General features: G+C 37.7%; 2 protein-coding genes across 2 annotated transcripts in view; one reads left to right on the forward strand and one right to left on the reverse strand.

Annotated features, from left to right (window-relative positions):
* Window positions 1–21,534, forward strand: part of VKORC1L1 (vitamin K epoxide reductase complex subunit 1 like 1) — a 67,349-nt gene that overhangs the window by 9,575 nt on the left and 36,240 nt on the right. The window lies entirely within an intron of this gene.
* Window positions 569–4,845, reverse strand: LOC118354988 (microtubule-associated protein RP/EB family member 1-like). The gene has a single exon (XM_035717637.2). It carries the CDS (start codon window positions 2,376–2,378, stop codon window positions 1,572–1,574), a length of 807 nt encoding a protein of 268 aa, XP_035573530.1. The 5' UTR covers window positions 2,379–4,845; the 3' UTR covers window positions 569–1,571.

Raw genomic sequence — 21,534 nt, forward strand, 5'->3', positions numbered from 1 at the left:
GCCGTGGTGGCGCAGCGGTTTAGCGCCGTCTTTAGCCCAGGGTGTGATCCTGGAGACTCAGGATTGAGTCACACGTTGGGCTCCCTGCATGGGGCCTGCTTCTCCCTCTGCCTGTGTCTCTGCCTCTCTCTGTGTGTGTCTCTCATGAATAAATAAATAAGTAAAGAAAAGAAAAATATCATCTCATTGTTTTGATTTACATTTCCCCCCAAGCAGAAGCAACTTTTAGTTGGTTTTCACATTTTTATTGTTTTTTAATATTTTATTTATTTATTCATGAAAGACACACAGAGAGAGGCAGAGACACAGGCAGAGGGAGAAGCAAGCTCCATGCAGCAGGAGCCCCACATGGAACTCGATCCTGGGTCTCCAGGATCACGCCCCAGGCCGAAGGCAGGCGCCAAACCGTGGAGCCACCCAGGGATCCCCTTCATGTTTTTATTGTTTGCACTTCTCTTTAGTCTTGCCTGTATACATCTTAGAATTTTTATGTTGATTAGACAAATGCCTTATATATTTAGAGAATATGGATATTTTAACATTTGTTAATACTTTTGCCATGTTCTTTTTTCTTTTTTTTTTTTTTTTTTACGATTTTATTGATTTATTCAAGAGAGACACAGAAAGAGAGGCAGAGACACAGGCAGAGGGAGAAACAGGCTCCCCACATGGAGCCCCATATAGGATTCATTCCCAGAATACGGGATCACGCCCTGAGCCAAAGGCAGATGCTTAGCCGTTGAGCCACCTAGGCATTAATTTTTGTAGTACATAGATTTTTTTTTTAAGTGTGCAAAAATTTTAATTATTTTTCTATGTAATTTTTTCCCATAGGTTTTAAGATTAGAAGGGCATGTCTCATTCTGATGAATGAGTATTTATGATTTCTTTTAGTTTTGAAAAAAAAATTACTTAATCATGTAGAATATAGGTTACAGATGAACCTATAACCTAATTTTTGTATAGACATGTTTAATGTTCACTTGAATTTCTTCTGGAGATTGCCTGTTTATACCTTTGTGCATTTATTTCTCTTCTAAGTTGTCTTTTTTTCTTATTGGTTAGAGGGAATTCTTCAGGTATCACAGTAATTTTTTGTTGTATGTATTACATATATTTTCTTGTTTCTCACCTTTTTTTATTTTTTTATTTTTTTTAAATACTCTTAAGGCATTTATTTATAAAAACGTTCTCTGCCAAGATTTCACATTAGCTTAAAATTCAAATCAGTCTTTACATTTCTCTACTGAGGACTCCACCTCAGTGTATGACATAAAAGCACCTTCTCCAGCAGTGAGTGTTACCAGCATCCACACAGTGAGCCCCATGGTCAGCCTCTCTGTTCCCCAGGTGACCCAACTAGATGTTAATACTGCTCTGCTACAGGGTAAAAGCTCCTAACTCAAACTCATTGGAAAAGGGGTGAAACTTCTGCAAAGTGCACTTTAAGAAGAGGTACTGTTTGCTCATGAAAAGAAACCAGTGAGTCCTCTAAGAATAATAAAAGGGGATATTTTACAGTTAAGCACATGGAGTGAAGAATTCGGATGTTGCTTTGCTGGTCCAGGCTGTTAATACTCTTCTTGTTCCTCCTGTGGGCCTCCTTCATCAGGTATCACAAAGCCTTCATCTGTGGCATAGAGAATGTCCACGATCCTCTGCAATACAGGGTTGTTTTCCCCTTCGTTCTCCTGGCAAATCAATTCAATGTTTCTTAGCTTTCCAAAGTAGAAATCTCTCTCTTTGTCCAAGTCTTCGACGGTAAGTTTCAATACATTGACCTGCTGCATCAATTCAGCTGCTTCATCATCCCCATTGCCCACACCAGGATTCTTTCGCACCACACCCGAGCCAGCCTTAGGGGTTGCAGTAGTTCTGTGTGTTGCAATGGGCCTCTGTGGAGCTGCACTGCTAGAGCTGAGAGGTTTCTTCGGTTTGTTCAGAGCTGGAGCAACAAGGGAGGGAGCCACTGCAGTTTCTTGACCTTGTCTGGCAGCTACAGGGTCATAGTCTTTTCCATCATAGTTTGCATCAAAAAACTTCTTGAACCACTGAACAAATTCAAAATTGTCCTGAAACTTTCCTTTTACTAATTTGTCCACAGGAATTATTTTGTCAACATTCATTCTCTTAAAACCTGCTTGTAGTATTTTGAAGTTCTGGATGTATTCATGCTCTAGTTTAGCCTGGAATTTCACTTTCTTCAAGGCAATGGAGCCAGGGAATAGCATGTCCATAAACCGACAATAGGCAGCCCCTGAGCACAACTGTGCAATCTTTGTCAGATTCAGCTGCAGAGACTCATTGATCCAGGCCAGCATATCACGTCGACTTAGGTTATCACTGGTGACGAACGTTGAGTATACGTTCACTGCCATCTTCGGCTATCGACGGGACCGTGTCCACTGCCTGTGCCTGGCTTCGATTCCATCTTCGTTTCGTTCAAACCGCCCGACCCCCTGTTTCTCACCTTTTAATTTCATTAATGGTATCTTTATTCAACAGAAGTTGAAACTTTTTTATGTGATGCCATTTTTGACTTCTTGGTAACTTTTAGGTTGTTTTCTTTCTTTAATCTTATTTAGCAAACTCTCTAGCATCCTAAGATTTTTTTTTTAACTTTCATGTATTTTGTTTGAATTTTTTTCATATCTAGCTCCTTTTAGTTTGAGTGGAATTTACTTTAGTGTGGGACGTGAGGTAGGGATCTAACTTTTCTAAATTGGTGGGCTTTTGCCTAACTCCATGAATTGACTTGACCATATTTGAAATGACACAGGAATTTCTTTATATGCAGTAGGGTCTCTTTTTGGATTCTCAATTCTGTTCCAGTAATATGTTGTCTGTTTTTCTACACATTTACATTACTACAGTCCCTCTCTCCCCTGTGGCTTTAAATAGTTTGATATCTGATAGGGCAAATATGCCCATTTTAAAACATTTCTTTGGCTATTCTTATGCATTTACTGTGTCAGGTGAATTTTAGAATTTATTTTGATCTCTAAAAAACCATTCCAATGAGATTTTGAATAGAATTATTACTAAATTTATAGATGGATTTGAGACAGAGTCAACCTTTACTTACATTTTCCCATCAAGGAACAAACATACCTATTTATTCTGGAGTTGCTAACCTGTTATTATTTTAACCTAGATGCCCATTGTAGTTTTGTTTTGTATATGATGGATGTAGTGCTGGAAATTAAGAAATTTCATGATGGTATTCTGAACAGGGATCCCAGTAACAGAATTCTCTCCAGTCTATAGCCACTCTTTTCAAGTATATAGGGTCCCTGAGGAGGAAATTTGTATTAATATTTGTACCTGCAAATGAAAACTAAAATACTTTGCATTTTATTCTTAACTGGGACTTGGGCACTAAACTCCCAAGACAAAAGACTGGAATGAGCCCAGCTGGGTTCACATGGAAATGCTTTTTTATTTTTTTCTCAATCCAGTTAAGCCTAAATTGTTTCAAACTAAAACAGGCTGTGAGATGGACCCCGTTCATCTCTTCAATTCTCAAACATGGCTAGATTTTTCCCATGTGATGTGAGCAGAGCCTGCTCTATCTAACTCATTCCTGTCAATGCTCAGGGCCATGTAACCAGAGAGCACGTTTGCTTGGGCTGACTGCTGATCTGGCCTTGGCCACATGCCTCAGGCCTTTTCTGCCTAAGTAGTAGGTTTGGCCCTGGTTCTCACTTAGAGAAAAGAAAGCCCTCTTGAGGCTTACCTTTTAATGGTGATTCTGTCCAGTATCACACACACCCAATCAGTGCTCTCAAATTTGTCCACTTTCTTCCTGAGAGTCAGAGAAAAAGAACAGTCAGGGAGACTTGATCCCTCACTTCTAAAGATAACACAAAAATTTTCAGCCGTTCTCAGAAACATTGGTTTTTCTCTTGGGTTGTTACTTGTCTCTAAACCAAAAAGAGTTGGAGTAAAAAACTGGCTAAGTATTGCACATAACCCATATCCTTTCTTAACTATGCATCAACCTGCAGTGGGTGACTTATTACTCAGGAGACGTTCTCTTCCCTTGCTTAATGGTTCATGACATGTTCTTGATTTTCCTCCTACCACTTGGTTCCTTCTCAGCTTTCTTTACTGGCTTATCCTCCTGTACCTGCCCACTAAATGTTGACACACCAGGGATCAGTCCTACACCCTCTTGTCAGTCTTTCTTTCCCTAAAGTCACATCCATATCCATGGCTTCACTCAAAGATGAACCTAAAATTTAGATCTCTAGCCTGGAAATTTATGTCTCTAGCCTCAATTTTTTTTTAAAGATTTTATTTATTTATTCAACGAGAGATGTACACAGAGAGAGGCAGAGACACAGGCATAGGGAGAAGCAGGCTCCAATGCAGGGAGCCCAATGTGGGACTCGATCCTGGGATCCTGGGATTATGCCCTGAGCTGAAGGCAGATGCTCAACCGCTGAGCCACACAGACATCCCTCTAGTCTTAAAATTTATCTCTCTCCTTTGAACTCTAATTCTGTTTATGTAATTGCCTGCTGGACATCTCTGCTAGGATGTCTTCAAAGTACTATATTTAACATGTCCAAGATTTAATTAATACTCTTCCCTGGGACACCCGTGGCTCAGTGGTTGAGCGTCTGTCTGCCTTGGCTCAGGGTGTGATCCCGGGATCTGGGATCGAGTCCCATGTTGGGCTCCTTGTGAGGAGTCTGCTTCTCCCTCTGCTTATGTCTCTACCTCTTTCTCTTTGTCTCTCATGAATGAATGAATAAATAAATAAATAAAGTAAGTAAGTAAGTCTTTAAAAAAAAATTCTTCCCCTGAAAATGCTGTTTCTCATTCCAGTGAAAGGCATCACCACCTAAGCAGTTGTGCAAAGCAGAAACCTGGGAGTTGTCTTTGGTTGTTTCTCCATGAAATCCAATCAGTCAGCAGGTCCAATTGTTTTTTTTTTAATCTTTTTTTCTGATTTGTAACATACACATGGAAGAGTCATTGAGCTGTGCATCTTTTTTCATGTAATAATCACAAACTGTAACCCTTGTAGCCAACAAACATTCAGGTCATTAAATAGATGATTGTCAGCACTTCAGAAAGCCCTCCTTTAACTCTCACCTTATTAAATATTCTCTTCCTCCTTCTCAAGATTAACTGACTTCTTTTATGATAGTTTCTTACTTTTCTACCTAAGGTTGCATCTAAACTTGGTAGTTTAATTTTCCCTGCCTTTTGAACTTTATAAATAGAACCATTTAGTTTGTATTCTTTATTCCACCTCAGCATTATCTTGTGAGATTCATCTGTTTTATAGAGCTATAGTTTGTTTCATTGCTGAATATTCTGTTAGACAAACGTATCACAATTAACTTATTCCTTTTTTTGAATGGACATTTAAATTATTTTCACTTTGAAGCAGGTATGAATTATGATGCTATGAGCACTTTTATGTATTTTCAATTTTAGTTGGTAATGCCAAACTGTTTTCTAAGTAATTGCAATAATTTTGATTCCTACCAACAATATATCAGATATCCTGTTATTCTACCTGTATGCCAACTCTTGGAATTGTCAATCTGTTAAATTTTATTAACCATTCTGGTGTATATGTAATGGATTTTTGTGGGTAGTTGAGATGTATTTCATATACATTAAAATGCAAAGATTTTAAATGTACAGCTTGAAAATGTTTTCACATATGCATGTGCATTCCTATCACCCAAGAAAGTTCTCTCATGCTCCTTTTCGGTCAGAAGCTGTTACTCTGACAATCCTGCTTTGACTTTTATCACTATAAATTTGTTTTGCCTATTCTTGAACTTGATGTAAATGGTCTCATAACAGTATGTACTCTCTTTTGTCTGGCTTCTTTTGCCCAACATAATAGTGTTTTTTGCAGTTCATCCAAGTTGTTGGTTTTATCAGTTATTTTTTATTGTTTAGTGCCATTGTATGATTTTACACACCCACATGCATGCACACTCTTATTTCTCTAGGGTATATATTGAAGGGTGGATTTTTGGGTCATAGGGTAGGTGTTTAATTTTATTAGAAACCACAGAATAGTTTCCCAAAGTGGTTGTTCTGTTTAAATTCCTATTTGTTTTTTTGTTTTTTTTTTCTTCTTATTTATGATAGTCACACACACACAGAGAGAGAGAGAGGCAGAGACACAGGCAGAGGGAGAAGCAGGCTCCATGCACCGGGAGCCTGACATGGGATTCGATCCCGGGTCTCCAGGATTGCGCCCTGGGCCAAAGGCAGGCGCCAAACCGCTGCGCCACCCAGGGATCCCCCCTATTTGGTTTTAATTTGCATTTCCCTGATTATTGATGGGGTTGAGCAGCCTTTTATATGTTTATTGGCCATTTGGATTATCTTCTCTTTGAAAGACTCATTAAAGTCTCATTAAAATCTTTTGCCCATTTTTCTGCCTGGTGTTCATCTTACTCATTTTAAGATACATTAACATATGTTTGTATATCTGTATATATGTATATTGTAAGATATGTATATACATATACATATATATTTTTTCAGGTAAGCTATATTACAGATATCCTCTTCTACCCTGTTGCTTGCTTTGCCTTTTTGTTTTCTTAAAGGTGTTTCATTAACAGAGATTATTAATTTTAACATAAATAGCCTTCTCCTTCATAATCGGAGCTTTTTGTATCCTAGTGTTGAAGATATTCTGCATGAAGATACTTTCTATTAAATTTTGCCTTTCACATTTAGATCAACATTCTTTTTTTTTTTTTTAATTTATTTATGATAGTCACAGAGAGAGAGAAAGAGAGAGAGAGAGAGGCAGAGACACAGGCAGAGGGAGAAGCAGGCTCCATGCACCGGGAGCCCGACGTGGGACTCGATCCCGGGTCCCCAGGATTGCGCCCTGGGCCAAAGACAGGCGCCAAACGGCTGCACCACACAGGGATCCCTAGATCAACATTCTAAGTGGAATATTTTTAGTGGTCTGGGTTGGAGTCAACTTAATTTTTTTCCTGTATGACTATTCAGTTATTATTATTGTAGCACCAGTTTAAGATCTTATTCTCCCTTGCTCTGTAGAGTTATTTTTTTCATAAATCAGCTGATTGTGTACAAAAGGATTTGTCTGGGCTCTTGTATTCTATTCTTCTATTTGTGTGTCCTTGTGCCAGGGTGCCACTATCTTAACTACTCTATTTCAGTAGTTCTCTGGGACTATGTCCCTTTCATTTCTGGGACCAGGTAGGTCGAGACCTTTTCAGAGAGTCTTTGAGATCAAAAACTATTTTCATAGTAATAATAAGATGTTATTCACCTTATTTTACTCTTTTCCCTCACCAAGTGTACAATAGGTTTTCTAGAGGCTGCATGACATGTGATATTGAAACAGATTGAATGTAAATGCAAAAAAAAAAAAAAATGAATGTAAATGCAGGTATGACAATTCCAACTGTCTCCTCTTAAGCCAGATATTAAGGAGATTTACTTACAAAAATGTAAAACACTGCCTTTCTTTTCATTAAATTGTTATGTTTTGGAAAACAGTTATATTTCATGAAGAATTTATCCCTGTTAATATGTAATCTGTTTCTTGTTTTTTTGTTATTTTTGTTTTCATTTTTTTAAGGTTTTTAATTTATTTATTCAAAGAGACACAGAGAGAGAATGAGAGGCAGAGACATAGGCAGAGGGAGAAGCAGGCTCCATGCAGAGAGCCTGACGTGGGACTCGATCCAGGGTCTCCAGGATCACGCCCTGGGCTGCAGGCGGCGCTAAACCGCTGCGCCACCGGGGCTGCCTATTTGTTTTCAAATTTTTATTTAAACTCAGTTAACATACAATGTTATTTTTAGATAAGTAAATATTTCACAATTTTGTGTTAACTTCAAATGTGATAAATATAGTAGGTAAAATCACATTAACTAAAATCCTGTAGAGTCTCCAGTTTGAGAATTACCTGATCACCAGTAGGTAATGAGTCTTGGTTATTGTTTGCCCCTTGCACTTGCATATATGTTTTAGAGTCTGCTTACAACATTCTGCAGAAATACGCATTTGGCCTTGAGTAATACTGTTAGGGAGAGGTTTTGCACATCTTCTTAACAATTGTTAAAGAAAAAAGTCTACACAGAAATACATTATAAAAAAAACAAGAAAGCAAAGTATATCTGAAAAATATGAAACTTTAACAAGGGACATAAAAAAATTCAATAAATACATGACACATAACTTGAATAGGATAACTCTCACATCAGAAAGATGTCAATATGCCCTCTAAATTGTTGTGTTGTGTATTACTAGATACACTTTTGCATTTTGTCATTTTAAAATTGAGATATGCCTTAAAATTGAGGATACCTTCCAGGGGTGCCTGGGTGACTTAGTGAAGTGTCTGACTCTAGATTTCAGCTCAGGTCATGATCTCCAGGTTTTACGATGAAGTCCTGTGTTGGACCAGTCCTATGGGGAGTCTGCTTGGGATTCTCTCTCCTCTCCTGCCCTTTGTCCTGCTTATGTGCTTGCTTGCTCTCTGTCAAATAAATAAGTAAATAAATCTCTAAAACAAAAGAAATTAAAGAAACCTTCCATTCATTTCTGGCAATGTTGTAGTAGTGAAGAAGTTTTATTTATGAACATCTTAATGAATTTATTTTACTTATTTTCCTTTAATTATAAGCACAAGTCACCTATGATATAAAGACAAAACAGTCTGGGATGCCTGGGTGGCTCGGTGGTTGAGCGTCTGCCTTTGGCTCAGGGTGTGATCCCGGAGTCCCACATTGAGCTACCTGCAGGGAGCCTGCTTCTCCCTCTGCCTGTGTCTCTGCCTCCCTCTCTGTGTGTCTCTCTTGAATAAATAAATAAAATCTTAAAAAAGAAATAAAGACGAAACAGTCTGTAAGTCTAAAAGATGTATTTTAATAGGCCTAAAAGAAAAATCCTCAATCACAAAACAGGAGTCTGTTCATGTGGCAGTGTCCTTTTTTTAGTGCTGCATAAAATTGTGCATCTTACATTGAAGGTATTTTGGACTTGATAAAACATAATTTGTAAACTCAGTGTAATCCCAGTGAATATTTCCACAGGCTTTTCAAAACTCGATTCTAAGGTTTCTATGAAACAGAACCAAAGCAGAATTTTTCATAAAAAATATGAAAATCAATACTCATGAAGAAGGGGGTTGCTGCTGTTAAAGTCAGTGTTAAAGCTGAAGTAATGAAAGGCTCCAGACAGACAGGTTATCCCTGGAACAGAGTTGACAGTAGTGACATAAACTGTTTATGTTTATAGAACTGTTACAGGTAATAAAACAGTGAATTCTTCAATAAGTAGTGTTGGATCAACTTAGTAGCCATTTGAGGAAAAAAAGCTAGCTTGTCATCTCATAAACACAAAGACTTTTATTGAGACGTAATTCACAGATAGGAAAGTATACATATTTTAAGGGACCAATAATACATTTGTGAGTATACACACAGAATCTATCATGTAGATCAAGATATAGACTATCTCTGGCATCCCCCAAATTTCCTTTATATGCCTCCCAGTCAGCCCCCCTTGGTAAGCCACTTTTCTGACCTCTATGCAGAGGTTTTGGTTTTGAAGTAAATCATATAGTAAGTCTTCTTTTGTGTTTAGCTTCTTTTGCTTAACGTTATGTCTGAGATTTATTTATGTTGCATGTAGCAGTTCTTTTATTTACTGTGTGTAGTGTGTTATTATGGCACACTTTATTCTGCTGTTGATAGAATTTTTGGTTGTGTACATTTTTTTTCTTTTGGCTAAGATGAATAAAACTGCTTAGAACATTCTTGTATGTGTTTGGTGGGTGTTAAGTACTCATTTGTTATTCCAATTTGTTATTGGAATTGAATGGAACTACTAGAATATATATATATATATATATATTCAGTTTTTTGAAAACAGTTTTCCAGAATAGGTGTACCGGGTTACACTCTTACTGGCAACATATGAAAGTTCCAGTTGCTCCTAAGTTTTACACAATCCCAGAATCCATGAAGAAAAAAATCGATGAATTGGCCCACAAAATAAATAAAATCTTTTGAAAGGAGGGAAGGTGCTTCCGTGGCTTAGTCGGTTAAGCTCTAACTCTTGGTTTCAGCTCAGGTCGTGATCTTGAGGTTGTGGAACTGAGCCCCCCTGTTGGGCTCTGTGCAGTGTGGAGCCTGCTTGACATTCTCCCTCTCTCTCTACCTCCCAATAAATGAATGAATGAAAAAATTTTTAAATCTTTAAAAAAGGGATCCCTGGGTGGCGCAGCGGTTTGGCGCCTGCCTTTGGCCCGGGGCACGATCCTGGAGACCCGGAATCGAATCCCACGTCGCGCTCCCGGTACATGGAGCCTGCTTCTCCCTCTGCCTGTGTCTCTGCCTCTCTCTCTCTCTCTGTGACTATCATAAATAAATAAAAGTTAAAAAAAAAAATTTAAAAAAAATCTTTAAAAAAAAGAATTAACATACAAAAATGGTGGATTCTTAAAACCATAATGGTGAATGAAATAACTGGTGTGAAAATACAAGTTTCAAAACAGATGAAATTAATCTGTGGTGTTAGAAGTCAGGATAATGTTACCTCACTGAAAAGGAACACAAAATGAGCTTTTGGGGGCTTGTAATGTTCTATCTTAATGTGGGTCCTGGTTACAGAGTTATGTTTACATTGGGAAAATTCTTCAAGCTGTAAACTGAGAATTTATGTACTTTTCTGAACATAAACTATAATTCAATAACAAATTTTAAATAAAAATTGCATTTATACACACAGTCATAAGGAATGTACATACCCTTTGTTTAGCAGTTCTTTTCTGGCTTGTAAACACACACATACATATATATATACACTCTTATACATGGGGGTTAAATAGTATGAAGACATTCATTTCTATGCTTGTAATAACAAAAGTTTTGGACAAAACTTTATTACCTGTGTAACTAATGGTATTCTTACATGGTGAATTAGCAGCCCTTAAAAGGAGTTCTTTGTGAACTAATTTAGTAACATCTCTTAAAATATTTTAATCTTTTTTTTTTTAAGATTTTATTTATTCATAGAGACAGAGAGAAAGAGAGAGAGAGAGAGGCAGAGGGAGAAGCAGAGAGCCTGACGTGGGACCAGGATCACGCCCTGGGCTGCAGGCGGTGCTAAACCGCTGCGCCACGGGGGCTGCCCTCTTAAAATATTTTAAATAAAAATATCAAGCAAGGTGCATGAATGATAAATATTATATGCTAATACAGTTGACCCTTGAGCAACATGTGGATTAGGGGCACTGACTACCTGTGTAGTCTAATCTGCATTTTTTTAAATTGAAGTATAGTTAACATGCAGTGTTACGTTTCAGGAGTACAGCATTATGAATCCATAATTCTATACATGCAATTACACTGTCACCATATAACATTACTGTAAAATTATTGACTGTATATGCTGTACTTTTCATCCCTGTGACTTACTTTATAACTGAAAGTTTGTACCTCTTCCCTTCACCCGTTTTGCCCATCCCCTCACCCACCTCCCTGGCAATCACAAATTTGTTCTCTGTGAGAATTTTTGTTTTTGTTTGTTCATTTGTTTTGTTTTTTAGATTCTACATATAATGAAATCATGTAGTATGTCTTTTTCTCACTGATTTCACTTAGCATGATACCCTCTAGGTCCATCCATATTATCGCGAATGGCTAGATTTCATTCTTATGGCCAAGTCATACTCCAGTGTGTATGTATACCCCATCTTTTCTTATCTATCTGTCCATCAGTGGGCACTTAAGTTGCTTCCATTTCTAGGCTCTTGTAAATAATACTGCAGTAAACGGAGGTGCATATATCTTTTCAAATTAGTGTTTTCATTTGGGTGAATACCTAAGCAGTGGAATGGAACTGTTGGATCATACAGTATTTATAGTTTTTTGAGGACCTCCATACTGTTTTCCACAGTGGCTACACCAATTTACGTTCCCACCAACAGTGCACAAGAGTTCCTTTTTCTCCACATTCTTGCCAGCACTTACTACTCCTTGTCTTTTTAAACTAGCCATTCTGACTAGGGTCAGGTCGTTGTGGTTTTAATTAGCATTTCCCTGTGTATAACTTTTGACTTCCCCAAAACTTAGCTGCTAATAACCTGCATTGACTGGAAGCCTTACTGATAACATAAAGTCAGTTAACACAGATTTTGTATATTATATGTATTCTACACTGTATTCTTAGAATAAAGGAGGCTAGAGGAAAAAATGTTAAAGAGGAAGAGAAAATACATTTACAGTACTATGCTATATTTGTCAAAAACAATTTGTGTATAACCGGTGAAGTTCAAACCTGTGTTGTTCAAGAATCAGCTCTATTTCTGTGTGGGTATATTTTTAAGTCATTTACGTAAATATGTAAATAGAATATTCCCGGAAGGATGAAAGAATATATTAATGCTGGCCCTCTCTGACGAGACGTTGGTGGCTGGGGGACAAAATGAGAGATACTTTCTCTATATACTATTTAACTCTCTTAAAACATTTTTCATAGTGGCAAAATGCGCATAACATAAAATTTACCAAATTAAGCATTTTAAGTAAACAATTCAGTACTGTAAGTTTATTCACATCGTTGTGTATCCAATCTCCAAAACTTTTCATGCCCATTAAACAATTCCTTATTTCCTCATCTCCTTTATTCCTTAGCAATCACAATTCTACTTTGTGTTTCTATGAATTTGACTACTCTAGATACCTCATAAAAGTGGGGTCATACAATATTCGTGTGTATCATGTATTTTTGTGACTGGTATATTTCACTTAGCAGACTGTTTCAAGGCTCATCCATAGTATTTTGTGATCCTTGGATTCTGTACCTTGTTCATTTATTACATTTTTTTTTTTAAGATTTTATTTATTTGAAAGAGAGGGTACACAGCAGGGAGGAGGAGCAGAGGGAAAAGCAGGTTCTCTGCTGAGCAGGGAGCCTGACCCAGGGCTTGATCCCAGGACCATGAGATCATGACCTGAGACAAAGGCAAATGCTTAACCGACGGAGCCACCCAGGCACCCTATTACCTATGTTTAAAAGAGCATTAAGATAAAAAGGTTATGACCTTTTCATCTGGAGCTGACTTTTATTCAGTAAAAAGTTGGTAGTGTGCATTATTCATGTCAACCAATATTTAATGCCAGTTTTGGCAGCAACTTTATGCCAAAATGCCATTTGAAGCTTTACTACATGTTTCTCCTTTTTTTTCATGTATAAATGCCAATCAGAATGGAGGGTCATTTCAGTCCCCAGCCTCTTGACTCATTATGCTCAGTAGTTTTTCCCCTGGGCTTATTGTCCAACTTTGGCCCTCCTCAGAGTCTACCCCTTTACCTCTTGGACAGTTTGGTTCTGAGCCAAGGCCATTGCTTCCTCTTTGTAGATTTCTCCTGTATCTCTGACCTGGGGAGGTGGGTGGGAGGAGAGATTTCATTCTCTAGCTATTCAGTGCTGCTTGAATCATTATTCTAGAGCTTTCTGCAGTAATATTGTTTCCTGTGAACTGAAACTCATTTTTTCATTAGGATTGTTGACTGGATGCGGGGACAGAAGAATAAGTTGAAATGACTCTGAAATTTGAGAGGACTTTGTACCATTAAATAGAGCAGAGAGGGATAGGCAGACTCTAGGTGGAAGGTGCATTACTGGTCTTTGAATATATTGGTTTGAGATACTGACCTATGAAATAGCTTAAGCTGTGAGCTGGAAGTAGGGATTTAGTAAATAATTTCTCATTATAAATTTAGTGTATGCCTGTGTATGTGTAGAAGATCAGAAAAGTATATAGAAGAAAAAAATCCATAAAACACAATCATTCTGAACATTTTAATTGAATTAACTTCTGGGTTTTTTTGTCTGTTTTGGTTACATGTTATGAAAATACATATATAAACTCACATTTTTAAAAATTTATTTTAAAGATTTTAGAGAGCATGAGTGGGGGCGGGCACAGGCAGGGGTGAGGTGTGGGAGGAGGGACAAACATGCGCTGTGCTGAGCATGGAGCCAGATGTGGGGCTTGATTTCATGACCCTGAGATCACGACCTGAGCTGAAATCAAGAGTCGGTCACTTAACCAACTGAACGACCCAGGTGCCTCTGAGGTCTCACATTTTAAAATGGAGTGGAGATTTTACATTTTGTATTCTGCTTTTCTTTGTATTCTCTTCATGAATGAAAAAGTCTGAGGCCAGTTACATATGATACTTCTGTTGTGTTAAGAGTCAGCAGCAAAAGAGGTCATAAATGAAATTGTAGGGCTTGTTGAAAGCACACATGGTAAGATCCTGCACAGATGGAGAAGAAAATGTGGCAAGGACAGAACTTTGGAAACTTGCCTATATTTGAGGATTCAAGAATAAGAAATCTTAGAGAAGTAGGAGAATAAGAGTTTAGTGTCAAACTAAGAGTGGAGCAAATTCCAAGGGACAAGGGAGTAGTTAGAATTGTTAGATATTAAAAGAGAGAACACTAGGTGAATACTTTAGATAGGAAATTGTGAAATCACTGGTTGACTTACAAAATTTGTTGAGCAATGATGGAATAACAGGGACTGAATTTACCCTGCTACCTTAAACCACTAGAAAATTAGAATATGAAATAACAATTTAGAGACAGTGGGTAATAGGCAACACAGGACTGTGATCAATGAAAGAGAAACGAACCTACTGAGCTTAGTGGTTATCCCAATTTCTTGTCTGTAGGTGGTTTTCAGGCTACAGAGCAGGGAACCCCAAATAGAGCCCAGTTGTTTCACTGAGTTAAAAAGACAGCCCAGGGGATCCCCGGGTGGCTCAGCGGTTTGGCGCCTGCCTTTGGCCCAGGGCGCGATCCTGGAGAGCTGGGATCGAATCCCACATCGGGCTCCCGGTGCATGGAGCCTGCTTCTTCTCCCTCTGCCTATGTCTCTGCCCCTCTCTCTCTCTCTCTCTGTGACTATCATAAATTTAAAAAAAAAAAAAAAAAAGAAGACAGCCCAGGGCATGTTCCTGGAGTCCTGGGATCGAGTCCCATATCAGGCTCCCTGCATGGAGCCTGCTTCTCCTTCTGCCTATGTCTCTGCCTCTGTGTGTGTCTCTCATTAATAAATAAATAAAATCTTAAAAAAAAAGAATCAGAAAAATGGAAATAGATCCAGAGATCATAGAATTAACAAATAAGTTAATTAAAGCAACTCTTTTAAATATGCTTTATATGTTCAGGCAGGTAGAGGAAATGGTTAATGTAATGGAGAGAGAAATGGAAGATATAAAAAAAGACCTCAATATAATTTTCAGAGATAGAAATGAAGTGAAAAATATACTCAAGGGATTAGTAGATGAGGCACAGCAAATCAGTGAACTTGAGGATGTAACAATAGAAACTGTTCAAAATGTGAGGAAAATGAATAGATCATCAATGTCTAAAACAGGGACAGTAGTCAGGAATAAGCAGTCTAACATGTCTATTGGAGCCCAGGAAAGAGGGAGAGAGGAGAACAAAAGACATTTTTAGGAATAATGACCAGAAAATTTCCAAATTTGATGAAAATTGCAAATCCACAGATTCAAGAAGCACAACAAATCCCAAGGAGAATATCTCTCATGAATAAATAAATAAAATCTTAAAAAAAGAAAAAAAAACAGGCAGAGAAAAAAGACACATAATGTTAAGTAACAACAATGATGGAATCCTAAAAAATAATGTTTTAATTTATTTTTAATAAACCACTGAGCCACTCAGGCGTCCCTATCTCTGTCTTCTTAACTCAGTGAAACCACTGGGCTCTATTTTGGGTTCCCTGCTCTGTAGCCTGAAAACCACCTACAGACAAGAAATTGGGATAACCACTAAGCTCAGTAGGTTCGTTTCTCTTCTTTCATTGATCACAGTCCTGTGTTGCCTATTACCCACTGTCTCTAAATTGTTATTTCATATTCTAATTTTCTAGTGGTTTAAGGTAGCAGGGTAAATTCAGTCCCTGTTATTCCATCATTGCTCAACAAATTTTGTAAGTCAACCAGTGATTTCACAATTTCCTATCTAAATCCAAAAGAAGGCAGGAAATGAGGGGAAAAGGAACAAAGGGGGGACAAATAGCAAACAGTAAGACTTAAAACACAGGCATATCAGTCTGTCATTACACTAAGTGTAAATGGTCTTGAAAAATTCATTCTATAAAAAATAGTGAAAGGGAATAAAGGGGAAAGAAAATGAGTGAGAAATATCAGAAAGGGAGACAGAACATGAGAGACTCCTAACTCTGGGAAACGAACTAGGGGTGGTAGAAGGGGAGGTGGGCAGGGGGTGGGGGTGACTGGGTGAAGGGCACTGAGGGGGGCACTTGATGGGATGAGCACTGGGTGTTATTCTATATGTTGGCAAATTGAACACCAATAAAAAATAAGTTTATAAAAAAATAAAAACAAAAAAAACAAAACTCATTCTGATTTTTTTTATAAAGATTTATTTATTTATTCATGAGAGATATAGGGAAAGAGGCAGAGACACAGAAAGATGGAGAAGCAAGCTCCTCACAGGGAGCCTGATGCAAGACTCAATCCCCCTGACCTGGGATCATGCCCTAAGCCTAAGTCAGATGCTCAACCACTGAGCTACCCAGGCGTCCCTCATTCTGATCCTTAAAAATTCTTTGCAAAGTAAAAAAGAAAAAAAATTACATCAAATAACATTTTAGTGCACTCTCTTCCAGTTGATTTTTATCTATAAATATGTATTGTGTACATGTATATATGACTATATGAATGTATACCCATAAATACACGCTTTCTTTTTAAGAAAAAAATTGAGGCCATCCTATTTTTTTCATTTAACTTTGAGTCACAAGCATTTTGACACGAAATAAAATATTTGAAAAGAGGGGTACCTGGGTGGCTCAGTTAAGTGTCTGCCTTCTGCTCACATCATGCATGTTCCCAGAGTCCTGGGATCAAGCCCCAGGTTGGGCTCCCCGCTCAGCAGAGTCAGCTTCTCCCTTTATCCCACCCCCTGCTTGTGCTCTCCCTGTCTCTTTGTCAAATAAATGAATAATTTTAAAAAATTCTGTCAATTTCTTTGCATTAAATCTAGCTAGAAAACAAAATGTGTACATTTATTTTACCTTCTTCTTTCCCTCCTTCCTTTTTTCCTCCTTTTTCTTTTTTCCTTCCTTCCTCCTCTCTTCCCCTCCCTCCCTCCTCCCTTCCCTCCCTTCCCTTCCCTTTCCCCTTCCCTTTCCTCCTTCCTTTCCTCCTTTCCTTCCTTTCCTTCCTTTCCTTTCCTTTCCTTTCCTTTCCTTTCCTTTCCTTTCCTTCTTCCTTTCCCCTTTCCTTTCTTTCCCCTTTGCTTTCCTTTCCCGTTTCCTTTCCTTTTCCTTTTCCTTTTTCCTTTCCCCTTTCCTTTCCCCTTTCCCCTTTCCTTTTCCCCTTTCCTTTTCCCCTTTCCTTTCCCCTTTCCTTTTCCTTTTCCTTTTCCTTTCCTTTTTCAGCAATATAGTACTGTCAGGCACCAAGGAGACAGTAGTGAACAAAACAACATGGAAATCGACAGTAGTATACTGTATGCTCAATAAATTTGTTAAAAGAATAAATACTGTTTTTTTTTCTTTCTACAACTCTTATTATTGGTAAAGTTGATCTGTATAATATATTGTTTTAAGATTTATTTATTATTTATTTTAAAGAGAGTGGAGGGGAAGGGGAGCTTGAGAGAGAGTCTTAAGCAGACGCCAGGCTGAGCATGGAGCCTTTTGCAGGGCTCGATCTCATGACCCTGAGATCATGGCCTGAACTGAAGCCAAGGGTCAGTTGCTTAAGTGACTATGCTACCCCAATCTGTATATTTCTTTCTTTTTTTAAGATTTTATTTATTCAGGGATCCCTGGGTGGCGCAGCGGTTTGGCGCCTGCCTTTGGCCCAGGGCGTGATCCTGGAGACCCGGGATCGGATCCCACGTCGGGCTCCCAGTGCATGGAGCCTGCTTCTCTCTCTGCCTGTATCTCTGCCTCTCTCTATCTCTCTGTGTGACTATCATAAATAAATAAATAAAAACTTAAAAAAAAAAAATTAAAAAAAAAATTAAAAAAAAGATTTTATTTATTCATTCACGAGAGACACAGATTGAGAAAGAGAGAGAGAGGCAGGCACAGGCAGAGGCAGAACCAGCCTCCATACAGGGAGCCTGATGTGGGACTCAGTCCCAATCCCGGGACTCCAGGATCATGCCCTGGGTGGGCCTAAGGCAGGCGCTAAACTGCTGAGCCACTCAGGGATCCCCCCCAATCTGTATATTTCTAACATTTTTTTATCTTACCTGTTTTGTCCTTTTTATTAGAATTGTGAGATAATGTATTCATTTATTGTTTTATGTCACTTTTTGTTTGGTAGTATTTCATCTGCTACTCACTGTTTTTTTAAAGATTATATTTATTCATGAAATAGAGGGAGACAGAAACAGAGGGAGAAGCAGACTCCCTGTGGAGTAGGGAGCTCAATGTGAGTCTTGATCCCAGGACCTTGGGATCATGACCTGAGCCAAAGGCAAACTTTTAACTGACTGAGCCACTCCAGTGCCCAAGATTTATTTATTTTATAGAGAGAGTGTAAGTGAGGGGAGAGGCAGAAAGGAAGAGAGAGTATTTCAAGCAGACTCCCTGCTGTGTAATGGAGCTCCATCTCGCAACCCTGAGATCATGACCGGGGCTAAAATCAAGAGTCGGTCACTTAACAGACTGAGCCACCCAGGCACCCTTGCTACTCCATACTTTTATTGCTGTTTTAAATTTGGCAAGTTACGTTTTTCATCTCTGAAAATCTTTTCATCTCTATTAATCTTTCCTCATATGCAGAATTCTCTGAGATTCTTTTAAAACATTAAATGCTATCTGCATTTTATTATTTTCCCCTCAGTTTACACCAGCTACTTGAGACTATCAAGACTTTTATATCTTGTTTTTTTATATTTTGCTCTAGGGTATTTAAACCTCAACTATTTAGTATATTTTGAAATACCTTTGGGCTGGGGAATAAAAGAAAATGTTTATTTGTTTATTAGTATTGTCATTTGCTCCTTTACTTCACTTGGACACAATTAAAATGTGGTATCACAAGGTTTTTAGTAGTACAAAGTTAGGCCTCAAGTTTTTATTTACAAAGTTTGTTATGTGGGAGTATTCTAGACAGCATCTACTTCTTGAACTATTTTTTGAGACCCCAGAAGGTCACTGGACCAAAGATAAACAAGTAATCAAAGAAAGTTTGAATACAAAATACCTATTCTTGAGAGGACTATAAATTGGGAATGTGAAAGAATTTGTTGCCTTTTCTTAATTACTTATACTTTGGAATTTTGACCTGGGAACTCAAAGATAATTGAGAGTTCCTATTCTCTTGAAGTCCACTTTAATGCCAGACACAGATGATATAAGCAAAATAAGTAAAACAGTGGTGTGTGGGTGGGGGGGGGGGGGTGTACCAGAAGGCGAAGGAGATCCAAAATTTGTAATTTACATTTTCTACTGAAAGAGGCCAGCAGAGGTTTTTGCAGAATGAAGGAGATTTGAGATTGCATTTTGGAGTGATAGCATTTAACCTGGGATGAATTTAAAAATTACAAAGCAGTGAATAAGGTTTTCTTCTAGTTGTAAGAGTCCTCATTTAGGGATGGAATACAAAACTTAATGTTTTGTTCAAGATAGGGGATTTGTAGGAGAATGGGACTGAACAACAAAATGCTTGACAGTCAACCTCAGCTTTGTGCATAGAGCTGCTAGAATTCTATTTCACATTAATGCACAATTAACCATTAAAACCTTAAGTTAAAATGGAGGTTTAACAATTTTTTCCTTATATTTGAAAACTATGGTAGCAGTAATTCTTATGGCCTTAGGCATCTTCTTAGCACTGATAATTGTCTTGAAAGAGTGGCTTAAGTTTGCTTTCACAATCCAGAATGACCCTCGATACACCTCCCAGTGTCCAATCTTGATTACCGACAATATATGCTACTATGAATATTACCATTATTTTAAAATCAAGGGGGGAAGGTCTAACATTTTCATTGATATTAGCTAGTGTAATGATCTACAGATTTCTGAGCCAGGTGCTTAATTATTTTGAAGTTCAAATTTACTTGAACTTTAGGGAGTCTGAGATTACAATCAGAACAGTTTGATGTTTCCAAAGACAATCTTGTTCAGTTTGTTAATCTCAGCTGGATAGGTTTTGCTTTTAAGAGAATCTTCATCAGTTTCCCTTTTCCATCAGAGACAATAGTTTCGATGGCTAAAATTAAAATTAAAGACAAAAATATGTTCCAGTCCAGGTTCTCTTTACTTACTGTGAAAACAAGCAGTGTGCCAGACCTGTGAACTCTGATAAATGGAGGCCACAACTACTCTGTATATGATTACCAGCATCTGGTTAAGACATTTTTCTACATTCTTAAAGTTTCCAAATACTTAAAAATTTAAATTTAACTTTAAATGTTTACAGAATCTCAATTAGTATAGATTTATTCAGGATTTATGTGGGTTTATTCTTACCAGAAACTCAAGATAACAAGTAGCTACTTAAGGCTAGCCCAGTGTTTTTCTTTCACTGTAGTAAAAGATAAGTTTTTAAAATTTCCAATCCATTATGGACTGTTATGTTTGCAAAATGAACTATTAAACAAATGAAAACATGCTAAATACAACTCAAGTAGTCTATTCAAATGACAAAATTACATTTTAATAGAATCAATGAAATATGAAGAATTATAAAAACTATGCATGTATGGTCAATTACTATGGTAAATTTCTATATTACACTCTTAACTTTATGTTGTTTGGTAATCGTATCTAAAGTTATGAAATAGTGGGGCACCTGGCTCCCTCAGTCAGTGGAACATGTGACTCTTAATCCTAGGGTTGTGAGTTCAGGCCCCACGTTGAGTGTAAAGATTACTTTAAAAAAATAAAGTTATGAAATAGTAATTGGGTATTTTAAAGATGTAACATATACCTTGAACAAACACTATCTTATCAGTATTTTAAGTTTTAATGTGACATGAGAGTACGTCTTGCTTATTAATTTATCTAGGTTGGGTTGAAGATAGTGTTATTTTCAGATGATGGCATTATAGTTAAACTTGTTAATGCTTTGATTTAATAACACTCTAGAGAAAATATTGAGTTATATTGGTAGGATTAGAAGAGATCTTAAAAGCAGTTTCAGGGATCCCTGGGTGGCGCAGTGGTTTGGCGCCTGCCTTTGGCCCAGCGCGCAATCCTGGAGACCCGGGATCGAATCCCACGTCGGCCTCCCGGTGCATGGAGCCTGCTTCTCCCTCTGCCTGTGTCTCTGCCTCTCTCTCTCTCTCTGTGTGACTATCATAAAATTAAAAAAAAAATTAAAAAAAAAATTAAAAAAAAAAGTTTCATCAAACTCAGGCTATTCATTAGAATTTAACCAAAAACAAGTGATGCTGTAGTCCCCAGTGTATCCTTTATCTTTCAACAGTAGCCAGTTCCAACAGTTTAAGCTGTAAGTGGTTAAATTATCT

Source organism: Canis lupus, chromosome 6, assembly GCF_003254725.2.
Source record: "Canis lupus dingo isolate Sandy chromosome 6, ASM325472v2, whole genome shotgun sequence".
NCBI lineage: Eukaryota > Metazoa > Chordata > Mammalia > Carnivora > Canidae > Canis > Canis lupus.